Source organism: Zonotrichia leucophrys, chromosome 19, assembly GCF_028769735.1.
Source record: "Zonotrichia leucophrys gambelii isolate GWCS_2022_RI chromosome 19, RI_Zleu_2.0, whole genome shotgun sequence".
NCBI lineage: Eukaryota > Metazoa > Chordata > Aves > Passeriformes > Passerellidae > Zonotrichia > Zonotrichia leucophrys.
In genome coordinates this window covers 6,942,522-6,962,835 of record NC_088188.1, presented here as the reverse complement: position 1 = coordinate 6,962,835, position 20,314 = coordinate 6,942,522, and the positions used below count along the sequence as shown (strand labels likewise).

The following is a 20,314-nucleotide window of genomic DNA, read 5'->3' as shown; positions in this document are numbered from 1 at the left end:
GATGATTTGCTCTTTCATAATGACCTCTTTGAATAGGTGCTGTTATTCCTCCTGGTAAAAAAAAAATAAACTGCTCCCTCCAAAACAGGTTGAAAAATAATTTCAATTTTCAAAGAATATGGGGGAACACTGAAGATAGCACCTGTAATGCTCAAATACATGGATTAGAAACACCAGACCAGTGTAAAATGTTATATAAAGATAATTGTTTATGATGTTTATGTTTGTTCACTGAAAAATTCACTTTGGGTAGCAAAACCCACTGGGCAGAGCTGCTGTCACCATCAAGTCCCCAAACAGAAAGGGACTGACAGTCCTTACCTTAGGTCTTAGTGGATTAGGAAACACTTGGCTACTGGAGATCTCTTTGCAAACACTGGGTTATTTTAAATCTTTTCCCACATTTTTGATCTTGCAGATTTATAGGCACAGCTTTGGGAACTTGCAGGCTGTATTGGGGATGGGGAAAATTAAGAAGAAAAAGGTGCTACAGGGAAATTAGCAATGATTCTTGTCCCAGTTGCAGGCAACTTCCAAAATACAGGCTGTGAATCACTAGATTCTAGACATTAACAGGAATAGTACTAAACATTTTAAATCCAAAGGGTTAAATTAATAAAAGTAATAATACAATAATAATAAAATAAATAAAATAAATTAAGTCCAAAGGGTAATTTCTTATTAATGCCATGTTGATGGCTTTATTAAATCATCCAGGTCCATTCCCCAGCTAATGATGATAACATTTCCATTTGATTGCTATAAATCAGCTTGGTACTGTTTATATCTTACTCGAGAGAGACAAAGGGAAGCACAGCCACCAGGTCATCTGATGTCAGCTCCACAAAAAGCTTCTGCTGTTTCTGCCTCTTCCCCCTTTTCTGCCAGGGCTTGTTTTCTCTCAAGAATGTGCTAATGATGGAAAATCAGCTGCCAGATTTGCAAGGTGGACTTGGGCACATTGCTCGCAACAAACAGCATCACGTTTCTTGGTGCCAACCCTGAGCTTCAGCATCTCACCCATGGTACATAAAAAAATGAGAAAGAGATTTCAAATTAATTCTGTTCCCCCACATCTTGCATCCATTAAATGTTTAATTACTGCCTGACAAGGTGCAGTGACAGCAGGCAACAGCAAGGTCGTTTTTCTGCTTTTTACTCTTATGCCCTAAGGCTGTGATGGAAATCTAAAAGAACATCTCGTTTTTGTATCTCTGCAACACAAATGTTGGCCTCCAGCTGCAGCCTCATTTATGGAGTGTCGATACCAATGCGGAAGGGCCTCAGCTGAAGAATTGTGCCTGTCCTTTAAAAGCAGCAGCTCCACAGAGATGGTGGCCACTGTCATGTGAGTCACAACACTTTCAAGGACGCTAGAAATGAGTTCTAGAAGTGCTTTACTCCAAAATGAGTGGTTTACATCTTGTCCAAGTTTTCCTGTGGCCCATGAGCAGCTCGGTGCTGTCAGAGGAGCGAGGCCAATTTACATTATTTTGGTACTGCTCCACTTTATATAAACAGGTTAAATCAATACTCTGAATTGTGTGCTTTGAATTTCAAGGACAACTTGGTCTTTGCTTCCTGATCTGCTCTTTGAGGCAGCCAAACCTCACAGAAAAGCAAACAGCACAGCCAAACCCTTCTTTATTAACTGAGTTTCTAAGATATTTTGTTCTTTATAAAATGCAGCATTTTCTAACACACTGTGAATTAATAGAAGTGATTGTATATTGCTAAACGCAGTATTTTGCTGATCTTAGTGCAGTTAAAGTGTTGATTTTTGTTTTGCCTGGTTTGTTGAGCCTGCAGAACACTGAGGGGAGCCTTCATGGCATCCTGCAGCTTCTTCATGAGGGTGTTGGAGGGGCAGGGGCTGTTCTGTGCTCTCTGGTGACCAGTGACAGGACCCGAGGGAGCAGCACGAAGGCATGTCAGGGGGTTTTGGCTGGATATTAAAGGTTTTTCATCCAGAGGGACACTAGCACAGGCTGTCCAGGTAAGTGGTGGAGCCCCATTCCTGCCGGTATTAACTGCGTGAAGGTGTGGTGGCACTTGGGGACACGGTTTAGCGGTGGCTTTGGCCGTGCTGGGTTAACGGTGGAGTCGATGCTGTCAGGGGGCTTTTCTCGCCTCGAAAATGACACGATTTGTGGAACATCATCCCCTGAGAGCTGCACCTTTAGCGCCGGGCTCGCTGCAGCGCCAGCGCCGAGGGGTCTCGGGAGCCCCCGCGGTCCCGGCGGAGGGAGCGGAGCCGGTCCCGTTATGGGCAGAGCTGAGCCTGGACCGTTCTGAGAGAAGCCGTATTAGTCCCGTTGCGGGCGGAGCCGAGCCAGTCCCGTTCCGAGCGGCGCAGAGCCAATCCCGTCCCGTAAGGAGCCAAGCCAGTCCCATCCCAAGAGGAGCAAACCAGTTCCGTTCCGGGCGGAGCCGTGTCAGTCCCATCCCGTGCGGAGCCGAGCCAGTCCCGTTCTGGGCGGAGCCGAGCCAGTCCCGTCCCGTGCGGAGCCGAGCCAGTCCCGTCCCGTGCGGAGCCGTGTCAGTGCCATCCCGGGCGGAGCCGTGTCACTCCCGTTCCGGCGGAGCCGTGTCAGTGCCATCCCGGGCGGAGCCGTGTCACTCCCGTTCCGGCGGAGCCTCCGCCCCGCCATGGCCGCCGTGGCCGCTCCGCCGCCCGCCGAGCCCCCGGCGCCCCCGGGCCGGCGCCGCCTGTCGCTGCCCGCCGTGGAGCCGCTGCTGTTCCTGGCCACCCTGTCGCTGGGGCTGCAGGGCCCGCTGGCCACCCAGTACCTGTGGGACCGGCTGGGGGCCGAGCACGGCTACAGCAACAGCAACAGCACCGACTCCTCCTCCGGCTGCGGGGACGGCAACGCTACCGCCGACCCTCTGCGGCAGGTGGGGACACCGGGGGACACGGGGGGACCGGAGAGCCCTGGTGTGGATGAAGAGCTCAGGGGGGAGAGCCCTGAGCGGAGGCACGGGATGGATGGGAAGCCAGGGGGAAAGACGGGTCGGTGGGGTTGGGTAGCCCCGGAGGGAGCGGGGGCTCAGGGTGAGCAGGAGATCCCAGGGGAGAGGGAATCTCTGGGGGAGCAGTGGAGGAGAGGTGCCCTGGGGAACAGGGAGCCTCAAGGGGAACAGAGAGCTTGAGGGGAGCTGAGAGTCCCTGGAAGCAGAATCAGGAGGGAACTTGAAGCCCCAAAGGAAGCAGGGAGCCCTGAGGGGAAGGGGAATGTGATGGAAACAGGGAGCGCCAGGAGTGGGGAGCCCGGTGGGTGCTGTCGGATCTCCTCAGCTGCCTGTGTCTCCTGCAGGAGGTGGAAGCTCTGGTGTCCCACTGGAACCTCTACATCAACCTGGGAGGTTTCTTCGTCAGCCTCTTCTCCGTGACCCTCCTCGGCGCGTGGAGCGACAGCGTGGGCCGGCGCCCGGCGCTCATCCTGCCCGCAGCAGGCATGGCCCTGCAGACAGCCATCTACCTGCTGGTCATGTACCTGGAGCTGCACGTCGCCTTCTTCCTCCTGGGACGCATCCTGAGCGGCCTCACGGGCGACTACAACCTGATCCTGGCCGGCTGCTTCTCCTACGTGGCCGACACCAGCGAGCGGCGCGCGCGGACGTTCCGCGTGGCCATCCTCGAGGCCTGCCTGGGCACCGCGGGCATGGTGGCCAGCATTGGCGGCGGCCAGTGGCGCAAGGCCCAGGGCTACATCAACCCCTTCTGGCTGGCCTTTGCTGCCAGCCTTGCTGCCACCCTCTACGCCGCGTTCTTCCTGCGGGAGTCGGTGAAGCAGAAGAGGGAGGCCAAGCTGTTCACGCTTAGCCACTACAAGGCTGTGTTCAGGCTGTACACGGCCCCCGAGCAGCCGAGCTCCAGGTGGAAGCTGGCTCTGTACTCCCTGGCTTTCTTTCTGATTGTCACGGTGCATTTTGGAGCCAAGGACATCTACGTGTTGTACGAGCTGGGCTTCCCTCTGTGCTGGGCTTCTGATCTCATCGGGTACGGCTCGGCCGCCAGCTACCTGGCGTACCTGAGCAGCCTGGCAGGGCTGAGGCTGCTGCAGCTCTGCCTTGAGGACACCTGGGTGGCAGAGATAGGCTTGCTCTCCAACATTGCTGGGCTGGTGGTGATGTCTCTGGCTACCACAACGCCACTGATGTTTACAGGTGATGCTGAGGGCTGAAATCCCTGTTTCTGGTAGTGTGCTTCACGGGGAGTTCAGGCATGTGAGGGAGTTCTGCCTTGTGCACCAGCAAACCTGTTCTGCCTTGTGCACCAACAAAACTGTGCCCTGCTAAGGGCAGCGTTGTCAAAACACTGAATTTGTAAGTGCATCCATGTAGTTCCTAGAACATTAGGCTTCCCGGAACTGTATTATACTGCACACACAGACCAAAGTGCCTTATGAGATCCAAGAGGGGGAACTGTGTTTAAATATAGCAGGGAGAGACTGCCAGCAGCTGCAGATTTCTGGGGCTGACTTGGGAGGCTTCTTTTTTCAGGTGAGCTTTCCCTAATGTGCTGTGTCTTGCTCACAGGTTATGGAATTCTGTTCCTTTCCATGGCAGCCACTCCAGTCATCAGATCCAAGCTCTCCAAGCTGGTCAGTGAGACAGAACAAGGTAAGGAGTTAACCACTGTGCTTAATCCAGATCCTGAAACACTTTTTTCTTGAAATATTGAAACCAGACTCCTGTGCCCCTGCGTTTACCCTCAGGCCTAGGGTAATTTTATTTTTTTTCCCCCCAAATAATTGTCGTTCTTTGATTCAGACTCGCTGCATTTCCAAAATGAGAACAAAGGAAGAAAAGCAGGAGTAGTTCATTCATCCATACATTCATTTCCAAAACTTTTACAGGGAGCAAGAGTTAAAATGGATTATATAACTAGGAGAAAAGAGTCATTCTCCTGACCATAACTTTCCTCTGTAGATCAGTAACAGTGGGGAGAACCAGGTGCTGTTGGAGGGTTGTATCATTGACCACGGTGAAAGATCACGGATAACCCACAGGAGGAGCTTGTTTGCCTTTTGTCCAGTTCTGTGTTTGGAGGGTTTGCACTTGCTGTGAAACACAGCACAGGAATGTCTCTGGGGCCGATGGGGAGGAGGGAATCTGGGTGGCAGCAATGGAGAGGTGATTTTGCAATACTCAGCTTTCTTATTTTGGGACGGCGATGGCACGTACAGCGCATTTATGGTGCTAAATCTTGTGCTGTACTTAATGTTTAACAAGTGATAAGAGGTGCCCTGGCCTGGAGCATTTACAATCCAACTGATATAATGTCCTGGCCATCTCCTGATACAAATCCTGCAGGCTGGTGAGGTGGTCATGGCCACAGGCTGGACATGCCAGGCCAGCCCTGTCCCACCTTACCACGCTTGATATTCACACACTTTTCTGATGGCAAGTGCAAACCCTTGGAAAGATTGGCAGCATGCACTGAGGGTGATGTGTTACAGCTGTTTACAGGCAATAACCGCCTGTCTATCTTATCATTAACCTCTTATCTCTCTTTTCCAGGTGCTCTCTTTGCTTCTGTTGCCTGCGTGGAAGGGCTGTGTTCACTTGTGTCTACAGGAGTGTTCAACTCTCTCTACCCTGCCACCTTGCACTTCATGAGGGGATTCCCATTTCTCTTTGGGGCTATAATCCTCCTTATTCCAGCAGCTATCCTTGGGTAATTTACTTCAAAAGTCCAAAATTTGCCATGCAATGTCATATGGAAAATACTGTGTTATTCTTAGGATAGAAGCTGGCAGTTTTTTAAGGCATATTTTCAGTTCTGGTTATGAGAGGGTGTCAAAAAGAGGTGTAGGTCATTTCCTTTGGAATCTGAATCCTAGGGATAAACCTGCCAATGTTCAAAGTGCTCCAAAGTCTCTCTGCAGCCTCAATGGAATCCAAAATCTGGAATTGAATTGGAAAGTTCTTCATGGTAGAGATGGGGCTCTCTCAGCAGTCTCTCTTCCTGTAATTTCTTTAGTAATTGAAGCAGAAGTTTTGTTGTGATAGAAAACAAATCCCCTGGTAGGTTCTGGGAGAGGGAATGTATTTGGATTTGCAGAAGTGCAGCAGTTCCTGGCAGGGTCATATTATTTTGTTCCTCTGAAACTTTTAAGATTCACTCAATTCAGCAACATCCTCATTTGACTTTGGAAGCTGAAACTGTTCATTCTTTTCTAGGTGGATACAAATCTGGGATTCAAAACACGACTACAACCACTTCCAAGAGGCTTCCCTGACCCCCACAAAAGACTGAATTCAACGCCAAGGAATTGGCCAGCACTGCAGTGTCCACCTGAACACTGCACTTCATTCTTCCCTCAAAGGACTGATCAGTGTGGGAGGGACACTCTGCTTGTCCTTACTGACTTTTAAATGCCAAATAATTGGAAATCACAGGAGGAACTTGATTTGGAGCTGTGAATGGCTCCTCTGTGTTGTGTTCACTCATCTGTCAGAGAAAACCCAGGAGACCCCAGAGCCAATCAAGCTGTTGAGGGCCTTTTGCAAAGCTGCTCTGTGGTTTGGGGTTGGTGGGGCCAGAAGGCTCTGCCCTGCTTTTAGTGGGGAGAGAGGACTGAGTTCTGCTGTAATTGCTGAGCATTTTCCCCTCAGGGTATTCCAGTGTGCAGGGATGAGCTGTTGGTGTGGGTGAGGCACAGGCTGCACCAGAGGCACCCAACAGTGTCCTGTGCTCCAAATCATCACATTGCCAGTAAAAACCCAGCAAATGTGACATGCCAGACCACAAAACTCCTTATGGAGAGAGGCAGTTTAGCACAGGAGTGCTATTGCTGTCCTTACTGACTGAACCAGCTTTAGTTGTGCAAGTCAGAGGTGTCCTAAGAAGAGGATGTAATTCATGAAGTGTTGGTGGGAGTGCCAGTGCTATGTCCTGCCTTGTCTGCAGCTCAGCCCAGGATCTCAGAGGTGGTTTTGAGAAGTAACAGATCATCTGAGAATACTGCAGGGCCAGTAGAATAAATCCTGGGCTGGGAGGGACCCACGAGGATCCTTGGAGCAACTCCTCTAGGTGCCTTAATTGACAGTGGCCAAAAGCTATGAAGTTAAGGAGAAAATTGTCAGAATTGTTCCCCCCTTACACTGCAGATCTGAGCCCCAATCATGTGAAATCCCTGCTGTGCTGATCCAGAGCCCTTCCCCAGCAAGATGGGGACAGGACTAGTGTGTTTAAGATTAATCTTTTTTGTTGTATGTGGCATATTCTTGTGTTAATGACCTCAGTGCTGCTTGTCCTGGGATCTCTTGGTGCCAGCAAGCAAACTCCATGTCCATGGTACCTAAATTGTTCTTTCCAAAGCATTACCTGTGTTGCTGCAATCCTTTTTTTTCTCTTCACTGTGCCATAAACCAGCAGTTCTGTGTGCACTGCACTGCACATGCTGTTCAGGTACATGCAGTAATGACTTTCCTCTTACTTTCAGATTGAATAAAACCTCCATGCTCTTTTATGGTTCATAAAACTCTGGATATCTTGTGCAGCTGTTGATATCGTTTGTCCTTGACTCATTGGAGGTTTGTCTCCATTATTTTACCTCTCAGTCCTTTATTGAAGACTGCAGTAAAAAAAGGAGCAGCAGGAATTTATCTGTCTCATGGAGAATGAGTGTGTGAAAGTGAAAAGTCAGGGAAGATGCAGGTTTGGGACTTGCCATCAGCCAAAACTTGCTTTTCCTGACCACCAGAGTAAAGCTTGCAGGAGAGCTTTGTCCGAAACCTGTCCTTCAGTGTGCAGAAAATGTGAAATGCTTTAATCCAGCTTTGTCCCTGTGCATTGGGAGTTTGTGGCAGAAGCAGAACTGGGGAGCAGAGAAGCAGGGAGGCTTGAAGAACTCGGCGTTATGCCACTTGCCCCAAGCAGTTCTGCCAGGGCAGGTTGGAGTTACAGGTCTGACAGCTGGGCTCAGCCTGGAATTGGCCTCCCTGAGGAACAGGGCATGCTGTGAACGTTGCAGTAGATGTTTGTGGCTGAGCTGATTGTGAAGTGAAGCCCTCTCCACCCCCTGGGTGCCAATTCAGCTGCTCAGAGTTGTGCAGGGAGGTGATACCTGGCTCTGCAGGGGGACACATTCAATGGCAGCAATTATGCCTAATTAAAAAAATTAGACCAGAGTTTTTCTGGGCCACCCTCCAAGAGTTGCAACAGTGGAGCCATGGCTGGTGAGAGCAGGCAGAGTCCCTGGGGGTGCAGGGCATGAGTCCATGCAAAGGTGAGTGGGAAGTGAGGGGTTCCTGCAGGAATCCTGCTTGGGAATGTCAGTTCTGCTTTGTGGTGGCAAGTGTGAAAAGCCTGCAGGGAGAGAAGCACGTGATGCAGAAAGAGGAAGGGATTTAAAGTAAAAATGAGATTTATTAATAATGCCTGATTGATTAACTCCAAACACTTCTGACGTGGCAGAGCAAAGGAATGAGGGAGGGTGAGGGCAGAGGAATTCATTTCCTTGGGTCTGCTCCAGCTGGAAGGGGCTGGGTTTGAGATGCTTTGCCAGAAGCAGGGCAAGTTCATTAAGGAGAAAATAATGATGGGGGAAGCAGGAGGAGTCACAGTCCAGGCAGCTGGAGCAGGAGATGGGATCTTGTGTCAGGTGAGACACCTGAGCTGTGGAGAGTGAGTAAATCTCCCCACTGAGTGCTGGGTGAGGGGGCTGATTGCTGCAGAGCTCCTGGGAAATGAGACACAGTCACTTACCAGATTATTGCAAGGAGGAAAATCCTTAGAACTGTTAGTGTGGGGCTCCTTCAGTGGCCATGGAGGCCCTGACATTCAGTTTCTGAAGGCTTTTCCCTGAAGCAGCTCACAAGAGGCTTTTATCCTTGGGCAGATTCACCTTTGGGCTCATCTGCTGCCTCCTTGTTATTTATTCTGGAGATTAGATGGATTCTAATTCTGATGAATGCTGGGCAAATATGGCTATTAACCTTTCACTGGAGAGCAAAGATGCCATTAACTGGGAGCTGATAAGAACTATCCATAAAGCACCAGAATTAACTTTTTTTTTTTTTTCTGCCCCTGATATGTTTGTGGATCCAAGCCAAAAGAAGAAAGTGTTTGTGTTCCTGACAGTTAAAGCAGAGCTCCAGGGAGAGCCAGGAGGAGGACAAGCTGGCTGAGACTCCTTGTTACCTCCTGAAAAAGTTGAGTTCTTCTTGAGCAAGGATAGGAAGAGGAGCCTGTTTGTTTTGCAAGGTGATTCAGCAGCCTGGAGTGTGGAACGCAGGGATTTGTGTCAGGATGCCCATGGTTCCTCACCAGACACTGATGGTCCTGGAGCATCCGTTGCCAGCCCTTTGCAAAAACTCCACTTTTCCTGGATATTTTAAGGTGAGGAGCTGCAAAAAGCCCAGGTGGGTGTTGAGAAGAGGTTGATAGGAAGAAGCAAGTGCTGCTTGGAATTGCATCCAGCAGTGAGCAGAGACAGCCCCAGGGAGCTCAGGCAGGGCTGTGGGGGTGTGGTGGTCAGCAGAGAGATTCACCAGCTCCTGCTGAAGGCACAGACCACAGGAGCAGGATAAAATACAGCTGTGGAGCAGGATAAAATACAGCCACAGTGTGGAATAACTCCACAAGCACAGCAGTTAGCATCTTCCCTGCATGGATTTCAAGTTTTCCAGGGTCACAATCCAGCCTCCAGTGCCCTGGAAATACAGACCTGATAAAGTGGTGAAGCTGAAACTTCTGATGGAGGCAAGGAGGGTATTTTAAAAGCACTTTTTGCAGGAATCCTGCAGAAGCTTCACGTGGTCTAACCCCAAATTCCCACTGCCAGAGGTAAGAGCACAAAGTGGTTTTGCAGCACTGGGAGGTGGAAGTCCTTTGAGGAGGGAAGCAGCTCTTGTGATAAAGGGACATTGCTGGGAAAGATAAAGCACTTCAGGAGGCCCCTGTGGGTTATCTTTCCCAAACACAAAGATTTTGTTAGGGCTTAATTTTTATTTGCCCTTTCCTGCTCTCATTTTCTGACCACAAGGATACTCCTGGGGCACACGGCAGAGCCTCACCTTCCTCTCAATTGCTCTTCTCTCCCTTATGTCCTCTTAGGACGGATTCTCAACACTTCTCCAATTTTCAGTCCTCCAAAGGTTCTCCCCCTTTGGATGTGTTTCTGGGGGAAGCTGCAGCTGCCTGTGGGGCTCTGGATGGTGCCAGTCTCCCTCACACCCCACAGGAGGACATGGAAGACACATAATCCATCCCAGAGTCCAGCTTTGCTTGGCTCCCCAGGCGCTGGGGGAGTGAGCACTGGGGCCGGGGGCTTGTATTGGGAGGGAGTAAGAGCCACAGGATTTCTCTCAAAGACAGGAAAAAAGTCAGGAGGGATAAATTTGGGCCCCCACACAAAAAAAGGGGTTGCCTGTGAGTCTGTGAGGCTGCTGTGCTGGTTCTAGCTCTGGGAGTGCAGGCAGTCCAGCCCATTCTCCGAGCCGGCCGAGGAGTCCCGCGAGGAGCGGCCCTGGAGGAAGCGGATGATTTTATCAATCGTGGCCTCCTGGTACTCGTGGGACCACCTGAATCGAGGGGAAAAATGGTTTACTTTTTCTGCTGTGTGTGGGGTGCCACAAGGTAGCTCAGTTCATTTGGGCCAGCCAGAGACCCCTTTCCTCCACCCCAGCTCTGCAGGAGCTCCCTTCTCCCCATGGGTGCTGCCAGGTTGCACAAAGGGAAAGCAGGGGGGAAAGAAACCCAGGTGAGCTGTAAAACCTGCCAGCATCACTGAGGATGTGTGTCCTCCCAGCAGTGTCCCTGTGTCACCCAGAGGAGCCCCAGCACAACGCCAGCAGCAGGGATGTGGTGGGAACCTTTGCTCCCTGCCAGCTCTGGAGCACCTGGAGTGACTCAGTGTCCCTTTGACCTGTTCTACCACCCCCATCTGTTTGTCCCCATGTCCTTGGGCTCTTTGCTGCTCCTTATGCAAGCTGTTCTCTCCAGGTGTCAAGGAGCCCCATGGCACAGGTGGCTTTTACTTACATGATACCATTGAATTTCAGGACAGCCCTCATGTCCTTGGGGAGCGTTTCTGGGTCTGGCCACTCAAAGTGATCCGTAACAGGTACAATGTTCTTCCCAGAGTTCAGGGCTGTCACAATCTCCTGCAGGAACAGAATGTGCAGGTGCTCATGGCCTGTATCAGCCCCTCACCAACTCCCTCCCAGCAGAGGTCCTACCTGGTGGCATCTCTTACCTTGTGTACCCAGTCCTTGCACTCAGGGTCCTCCATGCATTTATCCAGCGCGTTTGGTGAGAGCACCAGCACAAAATTCCGGGCACTCAGGACACTCTGGATCAGCTTGTCTTCAAACTTCCCTGCCTCCAGCTTCTCCACATCAATGAACACGCTGAAGCCGTGGAGCTGCAGGTGGACTTTCAGCAGGCTGGTGGCAAGAGGGGACAGAACCATGAGGAGAGGTTTCATTGCTGTCTCACCACGTTGGCTGAGACACAGTGAGACAGAGGAGCAGGGAATGAGATGCCAGCTCCAGCCCAGCTGTCTGGGCACATGCAGAGAACACAAGGAGCTGACATTGTCTCTGTGCTGTGATCCCTTAGAGCTCTAGGAGCATGAGGAAAGGGTCACTCAGTGCCAAAGTGGAACTGTAGCAAGGCCAGGGAATAATGTGCATTGACTCCAGTGGTTTCAGAAGGATGAAGAATGGCTTTATTAAGTTATACTATATTAAATATATATATACTATATATATACTACATACTACACATACTATAAAATACTAAAGAAAAACCAATGACCCCTTACAGACAGTCACGACACAGCTTTGGCCTAATTGGTCAATCAATCAAAACAACCATCACCAGAGTCTAATTAATAAATCCCTTTTGGTAAACAATCTCCATAACACATTCCACATGTGCTAAACAACAGGAGCAGCGAGTAGAGATAAGAATTTTCTTCTTTGTCTGAGCTTTCTCGCAGACTTTCCCCAGGAGGAATCCTGGGGAGGTTGTTCCTGCTGCTCTCTGTGAAGAGAGCTGTGGCCACAAAGCGGCGGTGACAGGACTGGGAATTAGCCTGTCCACTGTGCATGTGCTGTCCCCATTTCCTCTGCAGCTTTTGGCAGCCTCTCCCTCCTCCCCATTCCCTGCTTTTCTCACAGCTGACCACCCCCCTTCCCTTCCCTCAGGGCTCACCTGGCCAGCTGGGAGCCGGTGCTCCTGCGGTAGCTGATGAACACGTCGGTCCCGTTGGTCGCGGTTTGCAGCGTGATGGGCGAGTGCAGCGTCTCTGGACAGCACAAAACAACCACCAGGAGTCACAAACCAGCGGCTTGTTGCGTTGGGATTTCAGGGTTTACCTTAGAAACCCGGTCCCTCCCCTGAAGATTCCCTCCCAGGTGTGTCAGTCGCCTCTCCTTTCCCCTCCCTGACCCCTTCCAGCACTGTCTGTCATCCTGGAATTCCAGAAGGGCATAGAGCAATTGGCAGATTCAAAGGATGCCTTCTACCTCCAGATTTTCCCTCTGGCAGAGAAGCTTTAAGGCGATGGTGAAGGAAAGGAGTCAGTTCTGATGGAGGGTTTGGATCCAGAGCTTTATTCTGGCCCACAGGCCTCTGAATCCAGCAACAGCTCCAACAGAACAACCCGAACCACATGGTTGCTGGGGAGGAAGGCAGGGAAGGGGTAGGGAGCCACCAACCAGGTACAGGAGAGGAGGTCTCAAGGGACAAAAGACACCTGAATGGCCCAATGTCCCCCCAGGCACAAGAGGCATCTTTTGAATCTGCCCAATAACTCAACACCCTTCTAGAACGCCAAGTTTGACAGAAATACTCACCAAGGAGCAAGACAAAGAGAGAAAGAAGTGACTGACACACCTAGCAGAGAATCACCACAAGAACAACCAAATTTCTGAAGCAAATCCTAAAACCACAACATTACTCCAACAGCACCCCATCCCAAACACCCCTGCACCCGTTCCCAGCCGGGCGGGCGCACCCCTGGCCGCCGTGAGGATGCGGACGCGGTGGAAGCCGGTGTGGATGTGGCAGTCCTCCTGCAGCTGCTGCTCCGTCACGCGGTGCAGGAAGTTGCGGTCGATGCCGCAGGTGAGCAGGTTGTAGGTGTACTGCCGGAACTTGGGCTCGATGCCCCCCAGCCAGTCGGCCAGGTTGCTGCGGTCGCAGGTGGAGTAGTTGGCGAAGGTCTTGAGCTCCGTCAGCTCCCGGAAAAACCTGGTTGGGGGGACAAGAGGAGCAGTGTAGCCATGATGTTTTCTGAAAAATCCTTTCCTAAGGATTTTTTTTCCAGGAACAAAATGTAAACAATGGTTATCTGCTGCTGTGGAATGCAACAGGTGCATCTGTGATTGGTCTCATGTGGTTGTTTCTAATGAATGGCCAATCACAGTCTGTGATGGTGTTCACAGGGCTTTTCGGATGAGGGAAGAGACGAGAATGTTGACTCCATGTTTCAGAAGGCTTGATTTATTATTTTATGATATATATTACATTAAAACTATACTAAAAGAATAGAAGAAAAGGTTTCATCAGAAGGCTAGCTAAGAATAGAATAGAATAGAATAGAATAGAATAGAATAGAATAGAATAGAATAGAATAGAATAGAATGGAATGGAATAGAAAGAATGATAACAAAGGCAGCTGTCTCGGACTCTCTCTCTGAGCCAGCCGGGCTGTGATTGGCCATTAATTAGAAACAACCACATGACACTAATCACAGATCCACCTGTTGCATTCCACAGCAGCAGATAACAATTGTTTACATTTTGTTCCTGAGGCCTCTCAGCTTCCAGGAGGAAAAATCCTAAGGAAAGGATTTTTCATAAAAAGAGTCTGTGACAACAGTCCGGCTGTCCAGACTGTCTCAGTCAGTCACAAGCCTTTGTTATCATTCTTTTTCTATTCTTAGCTAGACTTCTGATTAAATCCTTCCTTCTATTCTTTCAGTATAGTTTTAATATAATATATATCATAAAATAATAAATCAAGCCTTCTGAAACACGGAATCAACATTCTCATCTCTTCCCTCATCTTAATACCCCTGCAAACACCATCACAGAGCAGCACTTAGAGACACATGGTACCACTATGGGATTTTTTAAGGAGTTTAGATTGAGTTAGAGACGGGACCTCTGAGCTGTTTTAGGGGATGTGGTTTGTTTTTCTTATCTTCTGCATAGGTGGGAAGGGTGAGTTTGGCTCACATCTTTACCGCACGGTTCAGAAGGTCGCAAGACTTGCAGTTGCAAGACTTTTTAAGGATTTATTGACCAATAAAACACTGCTAATAAGGATATTTATGCTTTTAACTTAATCCTTTATCCTTAACTTAATCTATTTTGTCTTATGGACTCATGCTACAATATAAGTTTTCTTAACCAACTATGTTATAACACACAAACCTACAGTATTGCACTCTAAACTTCTTGTTTACCTTTGTAACTACTTTTATTTTTTTAAACTCTGAAACTCTAAACTTTCCTCTTCTTAACTTAACGTGTTTCTACTTTAAACTATAAATCCACATTCTTAGTTCTAGCATTTAAGTTTGGAAGCTTTTTCCAAGGTCTCAAATCAAATACTGTGTTTAATTCTAAGCTGTGGCTTACAGGCCCAAACTTCTGAGAGTTCCCTGCATTTTGGATTCCAACATTTTTCCTGCTCAGGAGGGAGTGCAGCTCCACACTGGGGTGAAGGATGAGGAACAGGAAACAGAGGAACAGCTGCATGGGAGTGCTGGTCCTCAGGACAACGGGGTGTGAGCAGCTCAGCTAAGGGTCAGTTCCCATTTTTCCGGGTAACTTGCAGGATCCCACCTGCCCTGTGCCATAGGTGGTCTTTCCTCCACCCACACCTCTGCCATGCAGTGGTGCCATTACAGAAATCTCTCTGTGACTGCAAAAAGTGCAGTGGAAAAGCCCTGGCAATTCAGTTTTTCCAACTGGAGGATCTCCATTCCTGTTTTTGAAAGGAGGGAAAGGCAGACACCTTGTCCCTGCTCTGCCATGTGGTGGTGGCCCTGAGGCAGTCCAGTGTGCCCTGGTGGTGGCCCTACCTTTTCCGAGTGATGCTGGAATCCATCCCCAAATCCTTCTGCAGCTCCTGCTCTGTCAGCCTCAGGAGAATGTCCCCATCCACCTGGTGATCCTGCCAAGAGAAATCCAGGCTGGAGAGGTCCCAGAAAAACTCGGTGAGATGCTTGCACCTCTGCTGCGAGATAGGGCAGAGATGTCCCTCCCCATGTGTCCCTCCCCCAGCACAGAGCCCTACCAGGAATCTCTGGCAATATTTATTGAATCCAATCTGCTGCAGCCACGTCTGCACCTCGCAGGATTTCCAGTTGGGAACCGTGGGCAGGATGCGCCGAGGAACCTCCTCCCCTATCAGGCGCAGCACCTTTTTGGCCAGGGAGGAGGTGGTGCTGCTGGTGGAGTAGCACACAATCCTCTTCAGGCTCTGCGTGGCCCCAATCTCACTGAAAATCTGGGGACACAAAGGGAGGAGACGTCACTGTGACTGTGCTCACAGGGGTCTCAGGTTGAGGGAACATCTGACTCCATGTTTCAGACGGCTTGATTTATTATTTTATGATATATATCACATTAAAACTATACTAAAAGAATAGAAGAAAGAATTTCATCAGAAGGTGAGCTAAGAATAGAATAAGAAGGAATGATAACAAAGGCTTGTGTCTTGGACTCTCTGTCCAAGCCAGATCACTGTAATTGGCCATTAATTAGAAACAACCAACATGGGCCAATCAAAGATCTACTTGTTGCATTCCACAGCAGCAGATAATCATTGTTTACATTTTGTTCCTGAGGCCTCTCAGCTTCTCAGGAGGAAAAATCCTAAGGAAAGGATTTTTCATAAAACATGTCTGCGACATGTCACTTTGCTTCCCCTCATCCTCTTCCCTGTTGTTCCAGACGAAGGAAGGAATGATAAATCTGACTCCATGTTCTTCGAAGGCTAATTTATTATTTTATGATACTATATTATATTAAAGAATACTAAACTAAAACTATACTAAAGAATACAGAAAAGATACTTACAGAAGGCTAAAAGATACTAATGAAGGCTCGTGACTATTTCTAGACCCCCGACCCAGCTTGGCCCTGATTGGCCAATGAGTGAAAACAATTCACATGAAACCAATGAAACAATCAACTGTTGGATAAATAATGTCCAACCACATTCCAAAGCAGCACAACACAGGAGAAGCAAATGAGATAAATATTGTTTTCCTTTTTCTCTGAGGCTTCTCAGCTTCCCATGAGAAGAATCCTGGGCAAAGGGATTTTTCCAGAAAATATGACTGCCACACTTCCCAACAAGCTGTGCTGGGCTGGGCAAGGACCAAAACACACCAAGATGCAACTGTGCCACCCCTTCCCTTTGTCATCACCCTCCTCCAGGCCAACCTACCCTTTACCTGTGTTTTCTTCTGCCTGGCTTTGATGGCAGCCTCGGTGCACAGGTAGAAGGCGGCGATGCACTGAGCCTCCAGCCTGGAGCTGTCCAGCAGGGGCACCAGGCGCTGCAGGTCCTGCGCTGTCCTCCCCTGGGTGTTGTCGCTGCTGCCCAGCATCCGGCAGGCGAACTGCTCGGGGTCCAGCGAGGCGATGAAGGGCTCCACCAGCGCCAGCGTCCCCGAGCGCTCCACCTCCTTCTCGATCTCCTTGTTGGTGGCCAGCACCGTGATGGCCAGGCAGGCGTGCAGCCGGATCAGCTCGTCGTCTTTGGAGAAGGCCAGGGGGAAGAGCCACTCTGCTGCCTTCTTCTCGATCATCAGGCGCTGGTTGGCCTGGCCCCCGTACATGGCACAGTTGGCCAAGGCCATGGCGCAGTGGCGCAGCACGGCGGGGTCCGTCCAGCGGCACCAGTACAGGATGGTGTCCAGGCCTCCGTCGGAGATGAGCTGGAAGCAGGTCTCCTCCGTGTGCTTGAACATGTGCTCCAGGATCCCAGAGAGGCTCTGGGCCAGCTGGGGGATGTCCCTCTCCTTGGCTAAGTTCAGGATCACGCCCAGACCGATGCGAGCGATGCGGTCCCTGAGGGGAGGAGATGGGGAGAGGGGCAGGTGGATGTGCAAGGGGTGACAGCAGTGGCTTGTGAGGCCCATGCCTTGGTGACATTTATCCCAGGACAGGCATTTATCCCATTGCCAGATATGCTGTGCAGCAAGGTGCATTGGAGGAACCTGTGTAGGTCTGATGGAAGAATTTGTGATGGCATGCACATCCCACCTACCTTCACTGGATGCTCTCATGCTCGAGGTAGGATCTTCGTAACAATTAACAGTCAGGATGGGTTAATGCCAGGCTGGAAGTGGATCTGCTGGGCCAGCATTGCTGTGGTGTGGAGCTGTTTTGTGTTTGGGAGTGAAACTTGTTTGTCCCCTAAGCACTGCTGACAGGACAGGGCTTCCACACCTGGATGAGCAGCCAGGCAGCCCTGACCACAAGTGGGACACTGGGGTCTGTCTGTCCTGGGATGGCAGATGAGGAAAGCTCTTTATTTCCTCACCCTGCACTCTTCTGGAAGAGAGCAGCAAGAGTCTGGGGTAGGTGGCCAAGGGCCACCAGGTGCTGCTTGGCCATGGCTGGTCTTGGGACGCCTGTGATGCCTAAATGGGGATGTGACTTGAAAATGCAGTGAGGAAGGGGAAAATGAGGGTCATAGAATGATTTGGGCTGGAAAGGATTGGAAAACTCATCCAGGTCCAAGCCCCTGCCATACGCAGGAACACCTTCCACCAGCCCAGGCTGCTCCAAGCCCTGTCCAACCTGGCCTTGGACACTTCCAGATATGGAGCAACCACAGCTTCTCTGGGCACCCTGTGCCAGGGCCTGTCCACCCTCTGAGATGAGCTCTTGGCTGTGCTCCCATGAGTGTCCTGGGGCAAGTGGCAGCTCCATTCCTGCCTCAGCAGTGCCATTTGGTGCCACTGTGCTGGAGCTGCTCTGTTAGGGAGGCAGCACTGGCACTGGTGCCCCAGGCCCTGCTGCTCAGGAGGGCAGTGCCACGCTTACAGTGGGGTGATGGCACTCCAGCCTCTGTGCTGGCAGGCAGGAAGAACATTTCTGGGAAGCCTGTGACCCACAGGGCTCTCTCTGACCTTGGGGTGGGTTTGACAGGAAATGTTGTGGAGAGCCCTGGGAAAAAAAAAAAAATAAATAAACCCTCAGCCTGGGTCTGGCTGTGAGCCCAGACTCAGCCATGGAGCTGGATGACAAACACAGGTCCCTGACTCCCTGCAGCTGCAGATGGAGCCAGGACCTGTCCAGTGCCCAGCTCAACACCTCTGCTGCTGGGCACGGGCTGGGAGAGTTCTGCAAGAGGGAGGCTGGACTCAAAGGGGAGCCCCACACCTCCCTGCCATGGCTCAGCAGCTGTGGGAAGAGAGGGGCTGGAATGCCACGGCTGCTCCAAGAGCGTGAACTGCTCCTGGAGCAGAAACAACAGCTCCAGCAAATGCTTTCTCTTGCTAAGGGGCTGAGTGCTGAATGCAGACCATGGCAGTGATGCTTCCTGGGATTAAATTCCACCCTAATGGGCTTTCCTGATTTAGCTGCTGCTTATTTTTGCTTGCCAGAGCATGAAGTGAGGCCCAGGCTGTGAGTCCACAGCCTTCCAGCAAGAGACATCCCCCAGGAAACCAGAGCAACCTTTGGCCAGGCTCCCTCCACATCCTTTTCAGAGCCCTGGCTGGGCTGGGTTGGGGTGCTCTGAGGGAGAGCAGAGCTGTCAGAGTGCATTTGGGGTGCTGGAAGGGTGAGCTGTGTGTGGGGGCTGTGATTGGGATGTGTCAGGTGTGCACATGCACCTTTGTACACACACACACACACACACACACACCGTGCCCATGCTCTGACAGAGACATCCCAGCACCTCTCACCTGTCCTGGGCAGCAGCACACACACCTGAACGTGGGGCTGGGGGCTGCTGGCCCCTCCTTATGGCTTCATCCCAGCCCTGGTCAGCAGCAGGGAGGCTCTGGGGAGTGGCTTTGTCCTCCTCGTGCTGCAGTTATGGCTAAAGGAGAGTCACACCTTGTCCTTTGGGCCAGATGCTGTGAGCCAGCCAAACTGACTCAGCTCAGCCTGAGGCTGAGGGGGCTCAGGAGGACACCCCAGTCCTGACCAGCACCCCTGGGCTGGGGCTGCTCCTCCTCCCTCCAGCTGTGGGGACAGGGAGCAGCCCATGGTCATTGCCTGGACACGAGTCAGGGACCCTGTGCACAAGCTGTGGGGGGATGTGGTGGAGATCCGAGGGGGTTTGTGCAACTGGGAGCACCCACATCAGGGAAATCTGGGGGTGTGGGGATGGGTGAAGGTAGGTCAAGGCCAGGTTGGATTGATTTGAAGGAACCTGGTCTGTGCAAGGTGCATTGCAGGGGGTTGAGATGAGGGGGTCCCTTTGAACCCAGCCCGTTCTGGGGGCTGTGCCCAGCAGGGTGAGGCTGAGGGGCTCCTTGCACACTCACCTGTTCTCCGCCACCAGGATTTGCTCCAGCAGTTTCCCCGCCTGGCACTTGGTCTCCAGCTCGGCGGTGTAGAGCAGGCTGAGCAGCAGGTCCAGGCCGCCCTCGAGGCGGATCACATCGCACAGCACCTTGGCCACGTCCCTGCCCACGGCGGGCATCCCCCAGGCCTCCTCCACCAGCCGGAACACCTCGGAGAGCGCGGCCCGCAGCGCCGGGGCCGTGTCCGCCCTCATGGCGTGGCCGAGGGCCCTGCGGAGCACGGGCAGGACCCGCTCCAGCGCCTCCCGCGCCTCCGTGCCCACCCCGGGCGAGACCCCGCCGCCTCCGCCGCCGGCCCGGCCCGCAGCCCCGGGCACCGCCAGCAGCTCCGCGCTCGCCATGGCCAGCGACCGGCCCAGCGTGTGCAGCGACAGCAGCAGGGCCAGCATCGGCTACCGCGGCATGCCCGGCGCCGGCAGCCCCCGCTGCTGCCGGGACACCGGAGCGGGGCACCGGAGCGGGGATGCGCTGCCCCGCTGCCCCCGCTGCCCGGCCGGGATGCGGAGATGGGAGCGGGGCGGGATCCGCCTTCCCCGAGCCGGGCTCAGCATCCCGGTCCCCGGGGCTGATGTCACCGGGAACAGGCGCCGCCTCTCTCCGAGGAGGGGCTCGGTGCTGGCGGCTGCAGCCCCCTCCTCCCGCTGCTGAGCCCCCCAGAGCCCCAGAAGGATTTAACAGAATCGGGGACGTGGCTCCGTGCTGGGCTCGGCAGTGCTGGGATAACGGCTGGAGTAGCTTTTCCATCCCAAATTAGACGGCTTTTCCATCCTACATTTTATGTTTCTGTATA

General features: G+C 51.8%; 2 protein-coding genes across 2 annotated transcripts; one reads left to right on the top strand and one right to left on the bottom strand.

The window, feature by feature from the left end:
- Positions 1-2,319: 2,319 nt before the first annotated feature.
- SLC46A1 (solute carrier family 46 member 1) lies at positions 2,320-7,472 on the top strand. The gene is made up of 5 exons (XM_064729300.1): positions 2,320-2,895; positions 3,315-4,167; positions 4,540-4,623; positions 5,524-5,680; positions 6,187-7,472. The coding sequence occupies exons 1-5, from the start codon at positions 2,650-2,652 to the stop codon at positions 6,260-6,262; spliced, it is 1,416 nt and encodes a 471-aa protein (XP_064585370.1). The 5' UTR covers positions 2,320-2,649; the 3' UTR covers positions 6,263-7,472.
- On the bottom strand, positions 7,472-20,080 carry SARM1 (sterile alpha and TIR motif containing 1). The gene is made up of 9 exons (XM_064729296.1): positions 19,486-20,080; positions 16,432-17,050; positions 15,267-15,479; positions 15,052-15,143; positions 12,975-13,210; positions 12,170-12,263; positions 11,208-11,397; positions 10,994-11,115; positions 7,472-10,533 (listed from the first exon to the last, which is right to left on the bottom strand). The coding sequence occupies exons 1-9, from the start codon at positions 19,911-19,913 to the stop codon at positions 10,410-10,412; spliced, it is 2,118 nt and encodes a 705-aa protein (XP_064585366.1). The 5' UTR covers positions 19,914-20,080; the 3' UTR covers positions 7,472-10,409.
- Between the last annotated feature and the right edge of the window lie 234 nt (positions 20,081-20,314).

Excerpts from the sequence above, each read along its gene's own strand:
- SLC46A1 (XM_064729300.1), top strand. The coding sequence starts at position 2,650 with ATGGCCGCCGTGGCCGCTCCGCCGCCCGCCGAGCCCCCGGCGCCCCCG. Across the intron at positions 4,168-4,539 it reads AACGCCACTGATGTTTACAG|GTTATGGAATTCTGTTCCTT; the intron begins GTGATGCTGAGG and ends TCTTGCTCACAG. Across the intron at positions 4,624-5,523 it reads GGTCAGTGAGACAGAACAAG|GTGCTCTCTTTGCTTCTGTT; the intron begins GTAAGGAGTTAA and ends TCTCTTTTCCAG.
- SARM1 (XM_064729296.1), bottom strand. The coding sequence starts at position 19,913 with ATGCTGGCCCTGCTGCTGTCGCTGCACACGCTGGGCCGGTCGCTGGCC. Across the intron at positions 12,264-12,974 it reads CATCCTCACGGCGGCCAGGG|AGACGCTGCACTCGCCCATC; the intron begins GTGCGCCCGCCC and ends TGTGCTGTCCAG. Across the intron at positions 11,398-12,169 it reads ACCGGCTCCCAGCTGGCCAG|CCTGCTGAAAGTCCACCTGC; the intron begins GTGAGCCCTGAG and ends TCTTGCCACCAG.